Source organism: Salmo salar, chromosome 10 (genome assembly GCF_965601325.2).
Source record: "Salmo salar chromosome 10, fSalSal1, whole genome shotgun sequence".
Taxonomy (NCBI): domain Eukaryota; kingdom Metazoa; phylum Chordata; class Actinopteri; order Salmoniformes; family Salmonidae; genus Salmo; species Salmo salar.
The window spans coordinates 96,535,797-96,557,568 of record NC_138300.1 but is presented as its reverse complement, the minus strand read 5'-3'; the positions used below and the strand labels follow the sequence as shown (position 1 = coordinate 96,557,568).

The following is a 21,772-nucleotide window of genomic DNA, read 5'->3' as shown; positions in this document are numbered from 1 at the left end:
ACACGCTGTGACAATAACCGAGGAGAAATCTCTTGGGAGATAATACGGTCGGCATTTGATTGTGAGGAATTCTAGGTCAGGTCAACAAAAGGACTTGAGTTCCTGTATGTTGTTACAATTACACCATGCAACTATTTTGCAGGTTACGGTGCATTAGAAAACTTTCCTGTTAAACTCCCTGTGTGTTTGTTTCTCTCAGTGTGTGTATACCAGGGTGAGGAGTACAGTGACGGACAGCAGTGGAATCCCAGCTCCAACCTCTGCACAGCATGTACTTGTCAGGTTAGACTGTATCTCCTCTCTCTTTCTTGCGTGTGTGTGCAGGTGTCTGCGGCGTATGTGTGTGTATAATGTGTCTTTGTTCCAGGCAGGGAAGGTGCAGTGTGTGGGTCCAGAGTGTCCTAAGCTGACCTGTATGCACCAGCTGACAGAACCAGGAACGTGCTGTCCTCGCTGCAGAGGTAAAACACCAGCTTGGGCTTTGTATTTGCCTCCCATATATTTAACAAGTTATTGGTCAGGTTTACACAATTTAGCACGCTCTGTGGATGCAAAATGTTATGTGTGCGTGTATCTCAGGGTGTGTGTATGACGGAGAGGAGCATGCTGAGGGCAGTAGCTGGTTTGCAGATTCTACTCCCTGTATGAGCTGTATGTGTGTGGACGGAGTGACCACCTGCTCGGAGGTTCGCTGTCTGTCCCCCTGCATCAACACCGTCACTGTACCTGGGGAGTGCTGCCCTGTGTGTGCAGGTAACTATAATACACACACACCCTGTTTACCTTCTGTGTTCCTCTGTTTAGTTCAGTGTCTCTGTGTGTGTTTGGTCAGACTGTGATCAGTGTCTCTGTGTGTGTTTGTTCAGACTGTGATCAGTGTCTCTGTGTGTGTTTGGTCAGACTGTGATCAGTGTCTCTGTGTGTGTTTGGTCAGACTGTGATCAGTGTCTCTGTGTGTGTTTGGTCAGACTGTGATCAGTGTCTCTGTGTGTGTTTGGTCAGACTGTGATCAGTGTCTCTGTGTGTGTTTGGTCAGACTGTGATCAGTGTCTCTGTGTGTGTTTGGTCAGACTGTGATCAGTGTCTCTGTGTGTGTTTGGTCAGACTGTGTTCAGTGTCTCTGTGTGTGTTTGGTCAGACTGTGATCAGTGTCTCTGTGTGTGTTTGGTCAGACTGTGATCAGTGTCTCTGTGTGTGTTTGGTCAGACTGTGATCAGTGTCTCTGTGTGTGTTTGGTCAGACTGTGATCAGTGTCTCTGTGTGTGTTTGGTCAGACTGTGATCAGTGTCTCTGTGTGTGTTTGGTCAGACTGTGATCAGTGTCTCTGTGTGTGTTTGGTCAGACTGTGATCAGTGTCTCTGTGTGTGTTTGGTCAGACTGTGTTCAGTGTCTCTGTGTGTGTTTGGTCAGACTGTGATCAGTGTCTCTGTGTGTGTTTGGTCAGACTGTGATCAGTGTCTCTCATTGTGTTTGGTCAGACTGTGATCAGTGTCTCTGTGTGTGTTTGGTCAGACTGTGATCAGTGTCTCTCATTGTGTTTGGTCAGACAGTGATCAGTGTCTCTGTGTGTGTTTGGTCAGACTGTGTTCAGTGTCTCTGTGTGTGTTTGGTCAGACTGTGATCAGTGTCTCTGTGTGTGTTTGGTCAGACTGTGTTCAGTGTCTCTGTGTGTGTTTGGTCAGACTGTGATCAGTGTCTCTGTGTGTGTTTGGTCAGACTGTGATCAGTGTCTCTGTGTGTGTTTGGTCAGACTGTGATCAGTGTCTCTGTGTGTGTTTGGTCAGACTGTGATCAGTGTCTCTGTGTGTGTTTGGTCAGACTGTGTTCAGTGTCTCTGTGTGTGTTTGGTCAGACTGTGATCAGTGTCTCTCATTGTGTTTGGTCAGACAGTGATCAGTGTCTCTGTGTGTGTTTGGTCAGACTGTGTTCAGTGTCTCTGTGTGTGTTTGGTCAGACTGTGTTCAGTGTCTCTGTGTGTGTTTGGTCAGACTGTGATCAGTGTCTCTCATTGTGTTTGGTCAGACTGTGTTCAGTGTCTCTGTGTGTGTTTGGTCAGACTGTGTTCAGTGTCTCTCATTGTGTTTGGTCAGACTGTGATCAGTGTCTCTGTGTGTGTTTGGTCAGACTGTGATCAGTGTCTCTGTGTGTGTTTGGTCAGACTGTGATCAGTGTCTCTGTGTGTGTTTGGTCAGACTGTGATCAGTGTCTCTGTGTGTGTTTGGTCAGACTGTGATCAGTGTCTCTGTGTGTGTTTGGTCAGACTGTGATCAGTGTCTCTGTGTGTGTTTGGTCAGACTGTGATCAGTGTCTCTGTGTGTGTTTGGTCAGACTGTGTTCAGTGTCTCTCATTGTGTTTGGTCAGACTGTGATCAGTGTCTCTGTGTGTGTTTGGTCAGACTGTGATCAGTGTCTCTGTGTGTGTTTGGTCAGACTGTGATCAGTGTCTCTGTGTGTGTTTGGTCAGACTGTGATCAGTGTCTCTGTGTGTGTTTGGTCAGACTGTGATCAGTGTCTCTGTGTGTGTTTGGTCAGACTGTGATCAGTGTCTCTGTGTGTGTTTGGTCAGACTGTGATCAGTGTCTCTGTGTGTGTTTGGTCAGACTGTGATCAGTGTCTCTGTGTGTGTTTGGTCAGACTGTGTTCAGTGTCTCTCATTGTGTTTGGTCAGACTGTGATCAGTGTCTCTGTGTGTGTTTGGTCAGACTGTGATCAGTGTCTCTGTGTGTGTTTGGTCAGACTGTGATCAGTGTCTCTGTGTGTTTGGTCAGACTGTGATCAGTGTCTCTGTGTGTGTTTGGTCAGACTGTGATCAGTGTCTCTGTGTGTGTTTGGTCAGACTGTGTTCAGTGTCTCTGTGTGTGTTTGGTCAGACTGTGATCAGTGTCTCTGTGTGTGTTTGGTCAGACTGTGATCAGTGTCTCTGTGTGTGTTTGGTCAGACTGTGATCAGTGTCTCTGTGTGTGTTTGGTCAGACTGTGTTCAGTGTCTCTCATTGTGTTTGGTCAGACTGTGATCAGTGTCTCTGTGTGTGTTTGGTCAGACTGTGATCAGTGTCTCTGTGTGTGTTTGGTCAGACTGTGTTCAGTGTCTCTGTGTGTGTTTGGTCAGACTGTGTTCAGTGTCTCTGTGTGTGTTTGGTCAGACTGTGATCAGTGTCTCTGTGTGTGTTTGGTCAGACTGTGTGTTTGAGGGCAGAGTGTACGGTCCAGGAGACAGCTTCCACCCTGCAGATGACCCCTGTCACATCTGCACCTGCGAGGTACTACACACACACACACACACACACACACACACAGCGTGTCTAGATACAGTATTGTAGCAGGTGATGTCATTGTTTCCTGTGTCCAGGTGATGCCAGATGGAGAGCAGCACCTGAGGTGTTACCGTAAGCAGTGTCCCAGCCTGGTGGACTGTGTTAAAAGCAACATCCTGTTCTCTGGACCAGACTCCTGCTGCCCTGTCTGCGCACGTCAGTACACATACACACACATCAGTTTAACACACGCACACAAACACTATTTTTCTTTCTCTCTCTCTCTCACTCTCTCTCACTCTCTCACTCTAAAGCTTCCAGTAACCTGTGTTAATGAGGCAGGGGTTGACTTATAACGGATTTAGGGTCATGAAATATTGTGTGGATGAAGGGTGGATGGCGGGCTGGTTGAATAAAGAGAAACAATACTTTAAAAAATCTAAACATTTATCAAATGTATATACTGTATAGACTACCTTGAGGTTTTTCTTTCATTATTTTAGGCTTCTGGCATTAGGACATAAGCCTAAGCTTTAGGCCTAACTGTACGAGCGCCAAAGGACAATGTCAGAGTTCAATAAGAGAAAAGCTGTGAAATGAAGAGATTAAAATAAAGAGAAGGAAGGGCCATAAAAGTATTGTTTGAGAAAGATTTGGTGAAATGGTAGAAGTTGATGATGGCTGTGCCGGGCTACAGTATGTTATATGTGATGATTGTGAGGCGATATACAAATTTGACAGTCTCAAGAAGGGGACTTCAAAATAGGCCTATAGCACATCAAGGGAACTGCCTACTGTTCAGATGGGTTAAATGGAAACTGAAATCTGGACACTGACTGTAGGTCTATAACCTTTGACATAGCTTTAATATTAACTCCTGCAGAATTAAGCATTTGTTGCTGTAAAATTATACACTATCAAGGCAATTTTTACTCAGGAACAGGAGTGGAGAATTATTATTTATTTCAGCGTCTTGAGAGAATGTGCATGCACAGTTAGATACCGTCTGTAGAGGTGCTATTTTTATCAGCATCATAAAAGCTAATAGTATTTCAACCACAGAAAATATGCATCCAAGCCAAACTGAAATCTTATCCAAAACATGTTGGGTTGTTTTCACAGCTTTCTATTTCCTGACAACCGGTCAAACTGATGTCATTTGGAAATCTTCAACAGAATTTGTATTTTTTTATTGCATGTTCTCCCCGGTCCCTAAACGTCTTTGCTCCACAAAAGAAGCAGAGATGATAGAGAACTTTACCGATGTCAACTAGATTGAAGCATTAATTCTATCAATTCATGATATTATTCTGGTGAGCAATGGTTTATTTAGTCTATAAGGGCAACATACTTATATAATGACAGAAGAGAAGCTGCATAATCTAATTAAGTTGACTAACAAATAGCCTACCAATATGTTGTAAATTATAAACAGAAATAAATCTAAATCAGTCAAAAAAAATCCTCCACCCTCTGTCAAAATATTGTTCCGCCGTCTCTGACTGTAGCCTACAGGACATGTTTCTATATGAACAAGTTCGGGTTGGGTTCAGGCCTCACATCTTCACTTTATCACATATAGTTGGGCAGTTGCGGATGGGTTATTAGCAATTGCAGGCGGGTGCGGGTGAACAAACAGATGACCCGCCCACCACTAACCTGTGTGTGTGTGCACGCGTTTGTGTAGAGCCCCTCAGTAACTGCACGGCCACTCTGATCGGTAACGAGGTCCTGGCTACAGACGACCCCTGCTTCACCTGCCAGTGCAAGGTACAATGGCAACAACCCCTGACCTGTGTTTGTCTGTTTAAAGCTGTATATTGTGTGTAGGAATAGTGGTATAATAATATAAAGCTGTGTATTGTGTGTTGGACTAGTGATATATAACCTGTATCCCTGTGTGTTGTTGCGTTGATCAGGACCTGACATGGACGTGTCTACACCAGAGCTGCCCCCCTCTCAGCTGCCGCCCTGAAGAACACCACACACCCCCTGATTCCTGCTGCCCCATCTGTGACGGTATACGCTCAACCCTACCCCGTTTTCATACACCCTAAACCCCATCTCTCAAACACCCAACCTTAACCTCAAAACCCTGTGGTCAAGTGTGTGTGTGTGTGTTTCTTTCAGAGTGTGTTATCGAGGGTGGGAAGAGGCATGTGTCTAATGGTGAGAGCTGGACAGACAGTGAAGATGAGTGCGTCACATGTACCTGTAATGTAAGTTACACAAACACACATGCACACGTACACACGTGCGCTAAAACACTCACAGAATCGCACAAATGGCACAAATGTCCATTGTTGTATGTGTGTGTATTCTAGCTGGGTTACATTGAGTGCAGTATAGAGGAGTGTGTTCCTGTGGAGTGTGAGCAGGTCAGAATGAAGACTCCTGGAAAATGCTGTTACGAGTGCCAAGGTACCGCTTCTACAGTACTCGCTAACCACTAAAATATATAACTATGCAATGGCCTCCCGAGTGGCGCAGTGGTCTAAGGCACTGCATCGCATTGCTAGCTGTGCCGCTAGAGATTCTGGGTTTGAGTCCAGGCTCTGTTGCAGCCAGCTGTGACCGGGAGAAACATTTGACCTAGCGTTGTTGGGTTAGGGGAGGGTTTGGCTGGCAGGGATGTCCTTTTCCCATCGCGCACTAGCGACTCCTGTGGCGGGCCGGGCGCAGTGCACGCTGACACAGTCACCAGGTGTACGGTGTTTTCTCCGACACATCGTTGCGGCTGGCATTGTGTCAAGAAGCAGTGCGGCTTAGTTGGGTTATGTTTCGGAGAACGCACGGCTCCCGACATTCGCCTCCCCCAACTCGATACGAGTTGCAGCGATGAGACAAGACTGTAACTACCAATTGGATACCACAAAATTGGGGAGAAAAAGGGGTAAAAAAAAACTATGCAATATCACCACTACACAGCTAAACTGTTAATATACCACTAAATAATGTGTGTGTGTGTGTGTTTCAGACTCGGGGGTGCAGTGTGTGTACCAAGGCTCTGTGTACCAGTCTAATGAACAGTGGGAAGTGGATGAGTGTACCAGCTGTACCTGTGTGGTTGGAGACGTACACTGTTACAGCCAACGCTGTCCTCCACTAGGCTGTGCAGCGGTCAATATAACACACACTTGTCTCTCAGTGTTCTGTCTGGTCTTTCAGTGTACTGTATGGTCTCTCAGTGTTGTGTCTGACTAAGTGTTCCATATGTTCTTTCGGTATTCCGTCTGGTCTATTAGTTCTTTTTGGCCTCTCAGTGGTCCGTCTGGCCTCTCAGTGGTCCGTCTGACTCTGTGTTCTGTCTGGGTCTCGCAGTGTTTTCTGTCTGATCTTTCAGTGTTCCATCTGGTTTCTTAGTATTCTAACTATGTGTTCCGTTTGACTCTTGTGTGTAACAGGATGAGAATCCTGCTGTGATCCCAGGTGTGTGTTGTCCCCACTGCATACCACGGCCAGCCACCTGCGTAGCATTTGGGGATCCCCACTACAGGACCTTCGATGGCCGCATGCTCCACTTCCAGGGGGCCTGCACTTACATACTGTCCCAGGACTGTGACGGAGGGGACTTCAGGTACAAAGCAATGCTTTTTCTGTTAACAAGATTCATGCGAGATTTGGTATTTGGTTGATTTGAACTAATTTGTGTACACCTGTGCGTGTCCAGTATCCATGCGACCAATGATGACCGTGGTCGAAAGGGAGTGTCCTGGACCAAAGAAGTGACAGTTTTCATAGGAGATGTGGTAGTGCAGCTACTCCAGGACTGGGTCGTTAGGGTGAGTGGGTTTCTGGTTGTGAATGTTCTAGCAGCGAGCCAATCAGAGTATGTGTGTAAGAGGTGAGAGCCAATCTGAGCTGAGGTGTGTTTTTTATTCCAGGTGGACTACAAGGTTGTCACCCTGCCTTTCCTCAAAGAACCATACATCTACCTGGAGCGCCAGACAAATACCATCCTACTCAACACTAATATAGGACTAAAGGTACTAAAACTACTGTATCTATTTACTCTAAGTTGTCTAAACCCTTACCTGTGTTAACTCTTACATGTCTGAACTCCTCAGGTGTTGTGGAGTGGGCGGTCCCACCTGGAAGTGAGTATACCGGGGTCGTATAAAGGTCACACCTGTGGTCTCTGTGGCAACTTCAACAACTACCCCCAGGACGACCTACGAACCCCTGCAGGAAAAGTCAGTCAATCAGAGGCCGACTTTGGAAACAGCTGGAAGGTGAGTGAGTGTGTGTCTGTCTACTTTGTAGGTAGAGTGTTAACCACAACTCCTGTAGTTGTGTAAAATGACGCCAGAGAGGAAGGCAGACGTTTTACGTGTCCCCAACCGATTGTGTTTTTTTGTTTGTAACATATTTTTTTACTTATTTTGTACATAATGTAGCCTCTACCGTCTCTTATAACCGAAATTAACTTCTAGACATCAGGACTGTGATTATTCACCACGGACTAGCAGAATCCTTTTTTTCCTTTCACAAGTCTGACGAGCCCAACGAGAAGGATATACTGCTTTCTCGGGAACAGGCCCCAATCCCTGTGATCTGCGTGAAGAGGAGGCAGAGAAAAAGGGGCCGAAGGGCGGGCTGCCTTCTGAGAATTGGTAGACGATCGAATAAACCCTCACTTCCTTCCATTCTGCTAGCAAACGTGCAATCTTTCGAGAATAAAATCGATGACCTAAGCGGAAGATTAAACTACCAACGGGACATTAAAAACTGTAATATCTTATGCTTCACGGAGCCGTGGCTGAACGACGACACTATCAACATACAGCTGGCTGGTTATACACTGTACCAGCAGGATAGAACAGCGGCATCTGGTAAAACAAGGGGCGGCGCACTATGTATTTTTGTAAATAACTGCTGGTGCACGATATCTAAGGAATCTCGAGCTATTGCTCGCCTGAGGTAGAGTATTTCATGATAAGCTGTAGACCACACTACCTACCTAGAGTTTTCATCTGTATTTTTCGTAGCTGTTTACATACCACCACAGTCAGAGGCTGGCACTAAGACAGCATTTAATGAGCTGTATTCCGCCATAAGCAAACAAGAAATCCTAGTAGCCGGGGACTTTAATGCAAGGAAACTTAAATCCGTTTTGCCAAATTTCTATCAGCATGTTAATTAAATGTGCAACCAGAGGGGAAAAGTTCTGGACCACCTCTACTCCACACACAGAGATGCATACAAAGCTCTCCCTCCATTTGGCAAATCTGACCATAATTCTATCCTTCTGATTCCTGCTTACAAATTATTAAAAGCAGGAAGCACCAGTGACTAGATCAATAAAAAAGTGGTCAGATGAAGCAGATGCTAAGCTACAGGACTGTTTTGCTAGCACAGACTGGAATATGTTCCGGGATTCCTCCGATGGCATTGAGGAGTACACCACATCAGTCATTGGCTTCATCAATAAGTGCATCAATGACTTCATTCCTACAGTGACCGTACGTACATACCCCAACCAGAAGCCATGGATTACAGGCAGCATCGGCACAGAGCTAAAGCCTAGAGCTGCCGCTTTCAAGGAGCGGGACTCTAAACCAGAAGCTTATAAGAAATCCCGCTATGCCCTCCGATGAACCATCAAACAGCCAAAGCGTCAATACAGGACTAAGATCGAATCATACTACACCGGCTCTGGCATTCATCGGATGTGGCAGAGCTTGCAAACCATTACAGACTACAAAGGGAAGCACAGCCGAGAGCTGCCCAGTGACACGAGCCTACCAGACGAGCTAAACTACTTTGATGATCGCTTCAAGGCAAATAACACTGAAACATGCATGGGAGCACCAGCTGTTCCGGGAGACTGTGTGATCACGCTCTCCGCAGTCGATGTGAGTCAGACCTTTAATCAGGTCAACATTCACAAGGCCGCAGGGCCAGATGGATTACCAGGATGTGTACTGCGAGCATGCGCTGACCAACTGGCAAGTGTCTTCACTGACATTTTCAACCTTACCCTGTTTGAGTCTGTAATACCAATGTTTAAACAGACCACCATAGTGCCTGTGCCCACGAACACTAAGGTAACCTGCCTAAATGACTACCGACCCGTAGCACTCATGTCGGTAGCAATGAAAAGGCTGGTCATGGCTCACATCAACACCATCATCCCAGATACCCTAGACCCACTCCAATTTGCATACCGCCCCAACAGATCCACAGATAATGCAATCTCTATTGCACTCCACACTACCCTTTCCCACCTGGACAAAAGCAACACCTATGTGAGAATGCTATTCATTGACTACAGCTCAGCGTTCAACACCATAGTGCCCTCAAAGCTCATCAATAAGCTAAGGACTCTGGGACTAAACAGCTCCCTCTGAAACTGGATCCTGGGCCTCCTGATGGGCCGCCCCCAGGTGCTAAGGGTAGGTAACAACACATCCGCCATGCTGATCCTCTAACATGGGCCCCTCAGGGGTGCGTGCTCAGTCCCCTCCTGTACTCCCTGTTCACGGTCAGGCACGACTCCAACACCATCATTCATTTTGCCGATGACACAACAGTGGTAGGCCTGATCAACAATGAGACAGCCTATAGGAAAGAGGTCAGAGACCTGGCCGTGTGGTGCCAGGACAACAACCTCTCCCTCAACGTGATCAAGACAATGAGATGATTATGGCCTACAGGAAAAAGAGGACCGAGCACTCCCCCATTCTCATCGATGGGGCTGCAGTGGAGCAGGTTGGTGTCCACATCACCAACAAACTAACATGGTCCAAGCACACCAAGGCAGTCGTGAAGTCGTGACGACAAAACCTATTGACCCTCAGGAGACTGAAAAGATTTGGCATGGGTCCTCAGATCCTCAAAAGGTTCTACAGCTGCACCATCGAGAGCATCCTGACTGGTTGCATCACTGCCTGGTATGGCAACTGCTCGGCCTCCGACCGCAAGGCACTATAGAGGGTTGTGCGTACGGCCCAGTACATCACTGGGGCCAAGCTTCCTGCCATCCAGGACCTCTATACCAGGCGGTGTCAGAGGAAGGCCCTAAAAATGGTTAGACTACTACCACCCTAGTCATAGAGTGTTCGGAGCGCCAAGTCTAGGTCAAAAAGGCTTCTTAATAGCTTCTACCTCTAAGCCAGAAGACTCCTGAACATCGAATCAAATGGCCACCCAGACTATTTGCATTGCCCCCCCCCCCCCTTTTTTCACCGCTGCTACTCTGTTATCATCTATACAGTCACTTTAATAACTCTACCTGCATGTGCATACTACCTCAACTAACCGGTGCCCCCGCACATTGACTCTGCACCTGTACCCCCCTATATATAGTCTCGCTATTGTTATTTTACTGCTGTTCTTAATTACTTGTTAGTTTTATTTCTTATCTCTATCTCCCCCTGTAGGTGGGTAGTGGTAACAGCAGCCTGCCATGTCAGCCTGGGGAGGATATTGACCCCTGTAAGGCAGCAGGCTACCAGGCCAGGAAGTCGGCTAATGCACGCTGCAGGTAACACACAAACCAGACTTTTCAAAAACGTTAGCTGAGCTTGAGCTTGCCTGCTAGATTGATTGATTGATTGATTGATTGATTGATTGACCTTTGTTCCTCAGGGTTCTGAAGTCTGCAGTGTTCCATACCTGCCACCACTTGGTGGCTCCAGAGCCCTGGTATGCAGCATGTGTCTATGACCTATGTGCCTGCGGAGCCAACGCTGATGAGTGTCTGTGTGATGCCCTGGAGGCCTACGCAGCGCAGTGCAGAGAGGCTGGGGCTAAACTGTCCTGGAGGAGCTCCTCACTGTGTGGTAAATACAAACACAAAACCACAGTATAAAAAATTTTACCACAGTAAAAGGCCCCATCTCTCTGTGTTGACATAATCTCTCCCTCTCTCCCTGCCCATTTCTCTCTCTCGATCTAGCGGTGGGCTGTCCAGTGGAGCGTGGTTTCGTGTTTGATGAATGTGGTCCCCCATGTCCAGTGACCTGTGTTAACCGTGACGTGCCACTAGGGGTGATAGAGAGCCACTGTTTTAAACCCTGTGTGCCCGGCTGCCAGTGTCCTGCTGGACTGGTACTACACAACAACCACTGTGTACCACCAGAGACATGCCCCAAGATCATACATGGCAAGTCCTAACACACACGGACCTCTCCCAGTGTGAATGAACTGTCTGAGGAGGTGTCTCACTCACCTGTGGACTTTATTGTTGGATTTTATTAACATTCTGTGAAGCTGAATTCATTTTTATCAACATTGTAATGAATTCTCTGTATTTTATGTTTGTACTGTTAAGTGTGATGTGACCACTCTGTGCCTCTAACGCTCAGGATAGGGCTGCTGATCCACTATCGTGCTCTGTAGGGATGTAGTGGGAAAACACTGTTGAGAAAATAAAAAGGTGTTGACATGTTACACTCCACTACATCCCAGGTGCTTTTACTGTATAAACCTCATTCTCTGTTGTATCCACGGGGAGTTATTTGAATGTATTATGGTATTATGTGTTATGCCAGACTACACAGACTTACAATATTGGACACATTCCCTCTGCCATTTCACAACAAATAAAGATGACTATCCAACGTGTGGTTTTTGGGCGTGTTTTAATACATTGTACAGGCCAGGGAAACTAATTGTGCCTACGTGAGACCAGTAACATGGTCAGGTGTCACCTGTCTGAGGCTGATAGACAACTTTCACTGTTGTTTCCTGGTAAAGGAATTTCTCTGTTGTTGGGGAGACTGACGTAACCATGCCAATAGTGTGTATAATTCATCAGTCTATGGCGTAAACATGGAACAGCTAAGACACTGGCTGAGAATGTTTATTTTCCCCAGTACTGTCTTTATTCGTATTGTGTGTGTGTATCCATGTGTGCAATGTTTGATGTGTAAAGCCACTGTGTGTTCTCTCCAGGGTGTGATGGAGCACTGTGTGTTCTCTCCAGGGTGTGATGGAGCACTCTGTGTTCTCTCCAGGGTGTGATGGAGCACTGTGTCGGTAGGCTTCACCAGTTTTTACGTTGTTCTCTAGGAGGACAGCTTTCTCCAGGATGTGTGTGTTCTGTTCCACAAGCTGTTGCATGAACACACTGGCATGTAGGACACACACACAGCTATACAGAATTTGACACAAACACAAACCGGTATAATAAAAGTTAGGTTGTGTTTGTGTATAGTCCACTCTTTTCTGTTTCAATTCAATAGGTTTGACAGGCAAATCTGTTATTATTGCCAAGCTGTATTGTAAAAACCTCTTCCCCTCCCTCACGTTTTTGTTTAAGCTATATGAGCAAAAAATAAATTGTAATGGACTGTTATCCTTTCCTGGGGGCAGAAACATAAAAAGCTAAACTGAACTAACTGACTAAGCAGAATGCTACCTCTTACTAATGCTTAATCATAAAATAGAGTTAGCTAGCTAGGTCTCAAATAGGTCAGTAAATAAGAAAATTATAACTTTCCACGTTTTCTTAAGTTCATATAGCTTATTCAACTTAATTTCAATAAAGCAAATGTTAGCTCACTCACTTGTATATTTGACACTTATCTAGCTCTATTTATTCATTCAACATGAGTAGCTAAGAGGTTGATAAATGCTTAGCTAGCATGCTCTGATTAGCTCAGCATGTTGCTGTAATCTTGCTACATTTGACTCTGCTCCAAGTCAACAGACCAGTTCAAATCAAACTTTGTCACATATGCCGAATACAACATGTGAAGACCGTGAAATGCTTACTTACAAGCCCTTAACTCTTTCTTGAACTGCACTGTTGGTTAAGAAAATATTTACCAAATAAACTAAAGTAAACATTTATAAAAAGTAACAATAAAATAACGAGGCTATATACAGGGGGTAGCGGTACCGAGTCAGTGTGCGGGGGTACAGGTTAGAGGTCATTTGTACATGTAGGTAGGGGTGAAGTGACTATGCATTGATAATAAACAGCGAGTGGCAGCAGTGTAAAAAAACAAACGGGGGGGGGGGGTCAATGTAAATAATCCAATGGCTATTTAATGAACTGTTCAGCAGTCTTATGGCTTGGGGGTATAAGCTGTTAAGGAGCCTTTTAGTCCTAGACACGGTGCTCCGGTACTGCTTGCCATGCGGTAGCAGAGAAAACAATCTATGACTTGGGTGAGAAGTCTGACAGTTTTTTGGGCTTTCCTCTGACACCGCCTATTATATAGGTCCTGGATGGCAGGAAGCTTGGCCCCAGGGATGTACTGGGCCATATCTTAAGAGATAGACACATTTGTCTGACTACTGTAACACAATAATGATTTAAAAGCATTACAACTTGTAACTCAACATTTTATTCACAAGGTTCTCAGTTCAAACCTCTGCCATGTTTTCAAAAGTTGTGCATATATTTCAGACATTTGAGAGTAAAAAAACCTTGACTGGGGTGTGTTTCTGAACCTTGATTCTACAGATCTACAAGGACGTACAGTTGCTGAACACAGGAAAACTGTACCCCACAGACACACATCGCACACCTCAACCAAGCCCTGTACCGCCGGTCATGCTAAGTACGACAGAGATGCACAGAACATACCCACAGAGAAAGAAAAGAGAGAAAGATGTGTGAGAGGAGACTGAGGAGAGCAGCTAGACAGCGCTGGGCCAGGTAAGCTGTTAGTTTGTCTGTAAGACTGTGTTCCTCTCTCTTTCCCTTCCTTCCTCTTTCTATCCCTCTCTCACCCATAATCACACTGTGTGTGTGTGTGTGTGTGTGTGTCTGTCCCTGTCCCCAGGCTGGTGCAGGAGGGGGTGTGCGGAGCACTGCCATCTATGAGCTGTGGTCAGACGTCGTCGGTGAGAGGTCAAGTGTTGGGGTGTGTCGCTATGGGACTAAAGTATGTCGCCTACTGGCGGGAGTAAAATATGTGGCCTACTGGCGGGAGTAAAATATGTGGCCTACTGGCGGGAGTAAAATATGTGGCCTACTGGCGGGAGTAAAATATGTGGCCTACTGGCGGGAGTAAAATATGTCGCATACTGGCGGGAGTAAAATATGTCGCATACTGGCGGGAGTAAAATATGTCGCATACTGGCGGGAGTAAAGTATGACGCCTACTGGCGGGAGTAAAGTATGACGCCATCACACACACACTCTACACAGAGATGCTGCATGAACACCATGGTGAGACAAACACACACACACACACACACACACACACACACACACACACAGTGCAGAACATCCCATCTTGTTTCTGATATCCCAGGGCTGGTTGCCTGGGAGACGCTGTTACCGCGGGAGGGTGAGGAGAGGGAGGTGGAGCTAGGTTTGCTATGGGAGGAGAGTCAGGAGTCAGTTGACATGCTGAATCAGTCTGACCTGCCTGGAGCCTTCAGAATATACAGGTAACACACATGCTTAAGATGGTTTTAGGCTGTGCATAACAATTATACACAATGAGTTGATATAGAGGAGTAATTTAATTGAGTGGGAAACCTACGGATGAGCCAGTGTGTGTGCAGCAGATGGCTACCTCTCTGATCATGTGATGACATGATTAACAGGCGCAATGAGGGCATGTCTCTGAGGGGCTGTCCTGATTGGGTGAAACCCAGTGAGGAGTCTTGGTCAGCCATCTCCCTCCTCACTGGGATACACACCAGCCTTGAGCACCAGATAAATACACTCACTGCCCTGGCCAGGAGGTACACACACAGAAACACGCACACCTCAAATCCACAATAACTACAAGAGGCAAACACATTTTGCCAATCACAACCTTGACTGTGAGAATGTGTCCCTCTGCCCTTGCAGGCTGGACAGGGAGACCCTGCGGCTGATGGGTCTGTACGCCAGCCTGGCCACCATCAGTGCTCAGAGGGAGAAACTGTCCTATGGTGCACTGCTTGCTGGCAGCCAGACAGGACTAGGAGACATGGTGAGGCCTTCATGGCAACCACAATGGGAATAAGTCTCTGACTTTACTGTGTCAATTTCATATATCTGCCTTGTTTCCAGGCCCAGTATTAGCGGCTCCTGCAGTAGACATCAAGCCTGGCTCTACCTGCAGGAGGAGGAAGAACCCCCTATCTCTCAACAACAGTTTGTCTAGTATCTGTCAGGAACACTGCTGTTGCCTCTTTTCTATACTGTGTTATACCCCCCTGCTCCTGGAGTTTGACCCCTAGCCTCTGATCAGGTGGTGCTGAAGTGTCTGATACTGAGTCAGGAGTGGGAAGGAAAGTGCCTGTTGAGGCTCCTGCATGGGATCTCCCCAGATAAGCCGCAGTGGCCAGGAGAGCAGAATTCACCTATTCACCAGGTCAGTATGTCTGCCTGTCTATTTGATATAGCTAAATTACTGCTTTTCCCTGTCTTGATCTCTAACGTGTCCTATTATCTATAATGAAAATATAATAATCAAACTTGATCAAATGCGCAGAATACAACGAGTGTAGACTTTACCGTGAAATGCTTGCCTACGAGCAACTTCCCAACAATGCAGAGTTTAAAAAAAATAAGAAAATAATAACGAGGGGAAAAAATTATAATGGAGTTATATACAGGGAGTCCCTGTATCATATCAATACACTATATATACACACGAAAGTATGTGGACACCCATTCAAATTAGTAGATTTGGCTATTTCAGCCACACCTGTTGCTGACAGGTGTATAAAATCGAGCACACAGCCATGCAATCTCCACAGATAAACATTGGCAGTAAAATGGCCTTACTGAAGAGCTCAATGACTTAACGTGGCACTGTCATAGGATGACACCTTTCCAACAAGTCAGTCCGTAAAATTTCTGCCCTGCTAGAGCTGCCCGGTCAACTTTAAGTGCTGTGAAGTGGAAATGTCTAGGAGCGAAAACGTCTCAGCTGCGAAGTGGTAGGCCACGCAAGCTCACAGAATGGGCAGGCCGAGTGCTGAAGCGCGGTAACATGTAAAATTGTCTGTCTTCGGTTGCAACACTTACTACCGAGTTCCAAACTGCCTTTGGAAGCAACGTCAGCACAAGAACTGTTCGTCGGGAGCTTCATGAAATGGGTTTCAATGGTCGAGCATCCGCACACAAGCCTAAGATCACTGTGCGCAATACCAAGAGTTGGCTGGAGTAGTGTAAATCTCGCCGCCATTGGACTCTGGAGCAGTGGAAACGTGTTCTCTGGAGTGATGAATCACGCTTCACCATCTGGGTTTAGCGGATGCCAGGAGAACGCTATCTAGCCGAATGCATAGGCCCAACTGTAAAGTTTGGTGGAGGAGGAATAATGATGTGGGGCTGTTTTTCATGGTTCGGGCTAGGCCTCTTAGTTCCATTGCAGTGGTGTAAAGTACTTTAACATATTACTTAAGTATTTTTTACTTAAGTCGTATCTGTACTTTACTATTTATATTTTTGACAACTTTTACTTCACTACATTCCTAAAGAAAATGATGTACTTTTTACTTCATACATTTTCCCTGACACCCAAAAGTACTCGTTACATTTTGAATGCTTAGCAGGACAGAAAATGGTCCAATTCGCAGACTTATTAAAGAGAATATCCCTGGTCATCCCTACTGCCTCTGATCTGGCAGACTCACTAAACACAAATGCTTTGTTTTTAAATTATGTCTGAGTGTTGGAGTGTGAAAATTGTGCCATCTGGTTTGCTTAATATAAGAAATTTTAAATGATTTGAACATTTATTTTTGTTACTTAAGTATTTTTAAAACCAAATACTTTTAGACTTTTACTCAAGTAGTATTTTACTTGGTGACTTTCACTTTTACCTGAGTCATTTTCTATTAAAGTATCTTTACTTTTACTCAAGTATGATAATTGAGTACTTTTTCCACCCCTGAGTTCCTGTGAAGGGAAATCTTTACGATACACAATGGCATTCTAGACGATTCTGTGCTTCCAACTTTGTGACAACAGTTAGGGGTGGGCCCTTTCCTGTTTCAGCATGACAATGCCCCTGTGGACAAAGCGAGGTCCATACAGAAATGGATTGTTGAGATCGGTGTGGAAGAACTTGACTGGCCTGCACAGAGCCCTGACTTCAACCCCATCGAACACCTTTGAGATAAATTGGAACGTCGAGTGCAAGCCAGGACTAATCGCCCAACATCAGTGCCCGACTTCACTAACGCTCGTGGCTGAATGGAGCCAAGTCCCCGCAGCATGTTCCAACATCTAGTGGAAAGCCTTCCCAGAAGAGTGGAGGCTGTTATAGCAGCAAAAAGGGGACCAATTCCATATTAAAGCCCATGATTTTGGAATGAGATGGTTGACGAGTAGACCACATACTGTACATACACAAAAGTACGTTTTCAGACCCTTTGCTATGAGACTGGAAATTGAGCTCAGGTGCACCCTGTTTCCATTGATCATCTTTGAGATGTTTCTACAACTTGATTGGAGTCCACCTGTGGTAAATTCGATTGATGGGACATGATTCGAAAAGGCACACACCTGTCTATATAAGGTTCCACAGTTGACAGTGCATGTCAGAGCAAAAACCAAGTCATGAGGTCGAAGGAATTGTCCATAGGATTGTGTCGAGGCACAGATCTGGGGAAGAGTACCATCACATTTCTGCAGTATTGAAGGTCCCCAAGAACACAGTGGCCTCCATCATTCTTCAATGGAAGAACCGCCAAGACTCTTCTTAGAGCTGGCTGCCCGGCCAAACTGAGTAATCGGGGGAGAACCCAATGGTCACTCTGACAGAGCTCCCGAGTTCCTCTGTGGAGATGGGAGAACCTTCCAGAAGGAAAACCATCTCTGCAGCACAGAAGCCGCTCCTCAGTAAAAGGCACGACAGCCCACTTGGAGTTTATTAAAAGGCACCTAAAGAACTCTGACCATGACAAACTAGATTCTCTGGTCTGATGAAACCAAGATTGAACTCCGTGGCCTGAATGCCAAGCGCCACGTCTGGAGGAAACCTGGCACCATCCCTACGGTGAAGCATGGTGGTGATGTTTTTCAGCAACAGGGACTGAGAGACTAGTCAGGATCGAGGGAAAGATTAACGGAGCAAAGTACAGAGATCCTTGATGAAAACTTGGCCCAGAGCACTGAGGAACTATAGACTGGGGCGAAGGTTCACCTTCCAACAGGACAATGACCCTAAGCACGCAGCCAAGATAACGCTGGAGTGGCTTCGAGAAAAACCTCAATATCCTTGAGTGGCCCAGTCAGAGCCCGGACTTGAACCCGATCGAACATCTCTGGAGAGACCTGAAAATAGTTGTGCAGTGACGCTCCCCATCCAACCTGACAGCTTGAGAAGATCTACAGAGAAGAATGCGTCATTGTCCTGTTGAAAAAAGGTGCGCCTCAAATTCAAAATAAACCACAAACAGTGTCACCAGCAAAGCACCCCCACACATTCTCCTCTGCGCTTCAAGTTGGGAACCACACATGCAGAGTTCATCCGTTCATCTATTCTGCGCCTCACAAAAACACAGCGGTTGGAACCAAAAATCTCAAATTTGGACTCATCAGACCAAAGGACAGATTTCCACCGGGCTAATGTGCATTGCTTGTGTTTCTTTTCCCAAGCAAGTCTCTTCTTATTATTGGTGTCCATTAGTAGTTGTTTCTTTGCAGCAATTCGACCATGAAGGCCTGATTCATGCAGTCTCCTCTGAACAGCTGATGTTGAGATGTGTCTTTTACTTGTACTCTGTGAAGCATTTCTTTGGGTTGCAATCTGAGGTGCAGTTAACTCTAATGAACATATCCTCTGCAGCAGAGGTAACTCTGGGTCTTCCTTTCCTATGGTGGTCCTCATGAGAGCCAGTTTCATCATAGCGGTTGATGGTTTTTGAGACTGCACTTGAAGAAATGTAAAAGTTCTTGAAATGTTGTGCATTGACTGACCTGCATGTCTTAAAGTAATGGACTGTCATTTCTCTTTGCTCATTTGAGCTGTTTTTGCTATAATGTGAACTTGGTCTTTTACCAAATAGGGCTATCTTCTGTATACCACCCCTACCTGGTCACAACACAACTTATTGGATCAAAAATGCATTCCAGGTGATTACCTCATGAAGCTGATTGAGATAATGCCAAGAGTGTGCAAAGCTGTCAAGGCAAAGGGTGTCTTCTTTGAAGAATATAAAATATATTCTGATAGTTTTACAAAAAAATTGGTTACTACATGATTCCATATTTGTTATTTCATAGTTTTGATGTCTTCACTATTATTCTACAATGTAAAATATAGTAAAAATAAAGAGAAACCCTGGAATGAGCAGGTGTGTCCAAACTTGACTGATACTGTATGTAAATGTGATATTTCAGGGTTTTTTTTTTCAATCAATTTGAAAAAAAAAAAAAAATAGTTTTTTCTTTGTCATTATGGGGTAGTGTGTGTGGATTGATGAGGGAAAATAACAATTTAATAATTTTTGGAATAAAGCTGTAACGTAACAAAAGGTGGAAAAAGTCAAGGGATCTGAATACTTTCCGAATGCACTCTACATGAAGGCAGGGTAAAGTGGCAAGGCATCAGGATAAATAATAATGAGTGTAATAAAGAACAGAGTAGCAGCAGCATCAATGAGGAACACACTGATGACTTCACTGCTGTGGGAGCCAATGAGAGTGCTTCCTGGGCCCTGTGGGAGCAAGGAAGTGAGAGACAGAGCACTGGGCCATAAGTGGACTTGCTCCCCCTCCATCAGACCAGGAGACCCACAAAACCCCACATGCTACTCTAGAGGGAGACAGAACGATGCGGAGTATGATGGAGAGGACATTGGAGCTGTTCTCTGCAATGGAGAGAGAGAATGATGCGCAGCCTGTTGGACCTGCAGAGGAAACAAAAGAGAGACAGAGAGACTACTGGGGCGGCTGGTAGCCTAGCTGTTAGAGTATAGGACAGTACCTGAAAGGTCACTAGTTCGAATCCCCAATCCGACAAGGTGAAGTCTGTGCCCTTGAGCAAAGCACTTAATGGCAATCCTGTAGCAATTAAGGTTAATAGTGACCCTAGCTGTGACCCCACTCTCTGAGGGTGTCTCAGGATATGCAACAACAAAAAAATCCCCAATTCACACACATTAAAATACATGTGTAAAATAGGAGAACACATTATTAGAATTTATATTACTGAGAGTGAGACAAAGGGGGAGTGGGGGGTACTGAGAGTGAGACAGAGGGGGGTGAGAGACAACTACTGAGGGTGGGAGAGAGAAAGAGGGAGAGACATACTCTGTGTTTTTTAGGAAGAGAGGCACAACAAGGGGGGGGGGGGAAAAAGAGCAGCTTAGTTATAAAGAGATACTTTCTGTGTCAGCTCCAGAAGTGGCTGTCAATAATCCAGAACAGGAATTCCCATGAGGACCTAATGGGCCTGAGACTGATAGACACCTCACGCACAACCTGCCCCAGGTAACACACAACCACACGCACAACCTGCCCCAGGTAACACACAACCACACGCACAACCTGCCCCAGGTAACACACAACCACACGCACAACCTGCCCCAGGTAACACACAACCACACGCACAACCTGCCCCAGGTAACACACAACCACACGCACAACCTGCCCCAGGTAACACACAACCACACGCACAACCTGCCCCAGGTAACACACAACCACACGCACAACCTGCCCCAGGTAACACACAAGCACACGCACAACCTGCCCCAGGTAACACACAACCACACGCACAACCTGCCCCAGGTAACACACAAGCACACAACCACACGCACAACCTGCCCCAGGTAACACACAAGCACACAACCACACGCACAACCTCCCCCAGGTAACACACAAGCACACAACCACACGCACAACCTGCCCCAGGTAACACACAACCACACAACCTCACGCACAACCTGCCCCAGGTAACACACAACCACACGCACAACCTGCCCCAGGTAACACACAACCACACGCACAACCTGCCCCAGGTAACACACAAGCACACAACCACACGCACAACCTCCCCCAGGTAACACACAACCACACGCACAACCTCCCCCAGGTAACACACAAGCACACAACCACACGCACAACCTGCCCCAGGTAACACACAACCACACAACCTCACGCACAACCTGCCCCAGGTAACACACAACCACACAACCTCACGCACAACCTGCCCCAGGTAACACACAACCACACGCACAACCTGCCCCAGGTAACACACAACCACACAACCTCACGCACAACCTGCCCCAGGTAACACACAACCACACGCACAACCTGCCCCAGGTAACACACAAGCACACAACCTCACGCACAACCTGCCCCAGGTAACACACAACCACACAACCACACGCACAACCTGCCCCAGGTAACACACAACCACACGCATAACCTTCCACGTATAATATACCCTTTTGTTAGGCATTGGAGGGTGGTGTATGATTCTGGGCTGTATGTGTCTCTCTCAGGAGGGTAAGAAGATCAGAGACTGGAGCAGCTGAAGAGGGAACACTCCTATGTCATGCAGTCTAAACGAGACAGTTAACACACAAGTAATATGTAAGAGATACAGGTAACAAGACTGGTGTCAATTTACACCTCTTACCCATTCTTTATTCTCCCTCCTCCCA

The 21,772-nt window shown here is 46.1% G+C and overlaps 1 protein-coding gene across 1 annotated transcript in view; it reads left to right on the top strand.

Moving 5' to 3' along the window:
* Positions 1 to 11,817, top strand: part of kcp (kielin cysteine rich BMP regulator) — a 43,870-nt gene extending 32,053 nt beyond the window's left edge. Inside the window, exons 32-48 of the mRNA XM_014124978.3 lie at positions 200 to 282; positions 368 to 461; positions 580 to 753; positions 3,177 to 3,259; positions 3,349 to 3,469; positions 4,941 to 5,023; positions 5,173 to 5,272; positions 5,384 to 5,472; positions 5,578 to 5,674; positions 6,231 to 6,373; positions 6,658 to 6,830; positions 6,924 to 7,035; positions 7,138 to 7,239; positions 7,321 to 7,485; positions 10,636 to 10,739; positions 10,844 to 11,037; positions 11,154 to 11,817. Of these exons, the coding sequence (XP_013980453.3) occupies positions 200 to 282; positions 368 to 461; positions 580 to 753; positions 3,177 to 3,259; positions 3,349 to 3,469; positions 4,941 to 5,023; positions 5,173 to 5,272; positions 5,384 to 5,472; positions 5,578 to 5,674; positions 6,231 to 6,373; positions 6,658 to 6,830; positions 6,924 to 7,035; positions 7,138 to 7,239; positions 7,321 to 7,485; positions 10,636 to 10,739; positions 10,844 to 11,037; positions 11,154 to 11,371 (2,135 nt within the window). The 3' untranslated portion in view covers positions 11,372 to 11,817. The remainder of the gene's footprint in view (positions 1 to 199; positions 283 to 367; positions 462 to 579; positions 754 to 3,176; positions 3,260 to 3,348; positions 3,470 to 4,940; positions 5,024 to 5,172; positions 5,273 to 5,383; positions 5,473 to 5,577; positions 5,675 to 6,230; positions 6,374 to 6,657; positions 6,831 to 6,923; positions 7,036 to 7,137; positions 7,240 to 7,320; positions 7,486 to 10,635; positions 10,740 to 10,843; positions 11,038 to 11,153) is intronic.
* Positions 11,818 to 21,772: the final 9,955 nt, after the last annotated feature.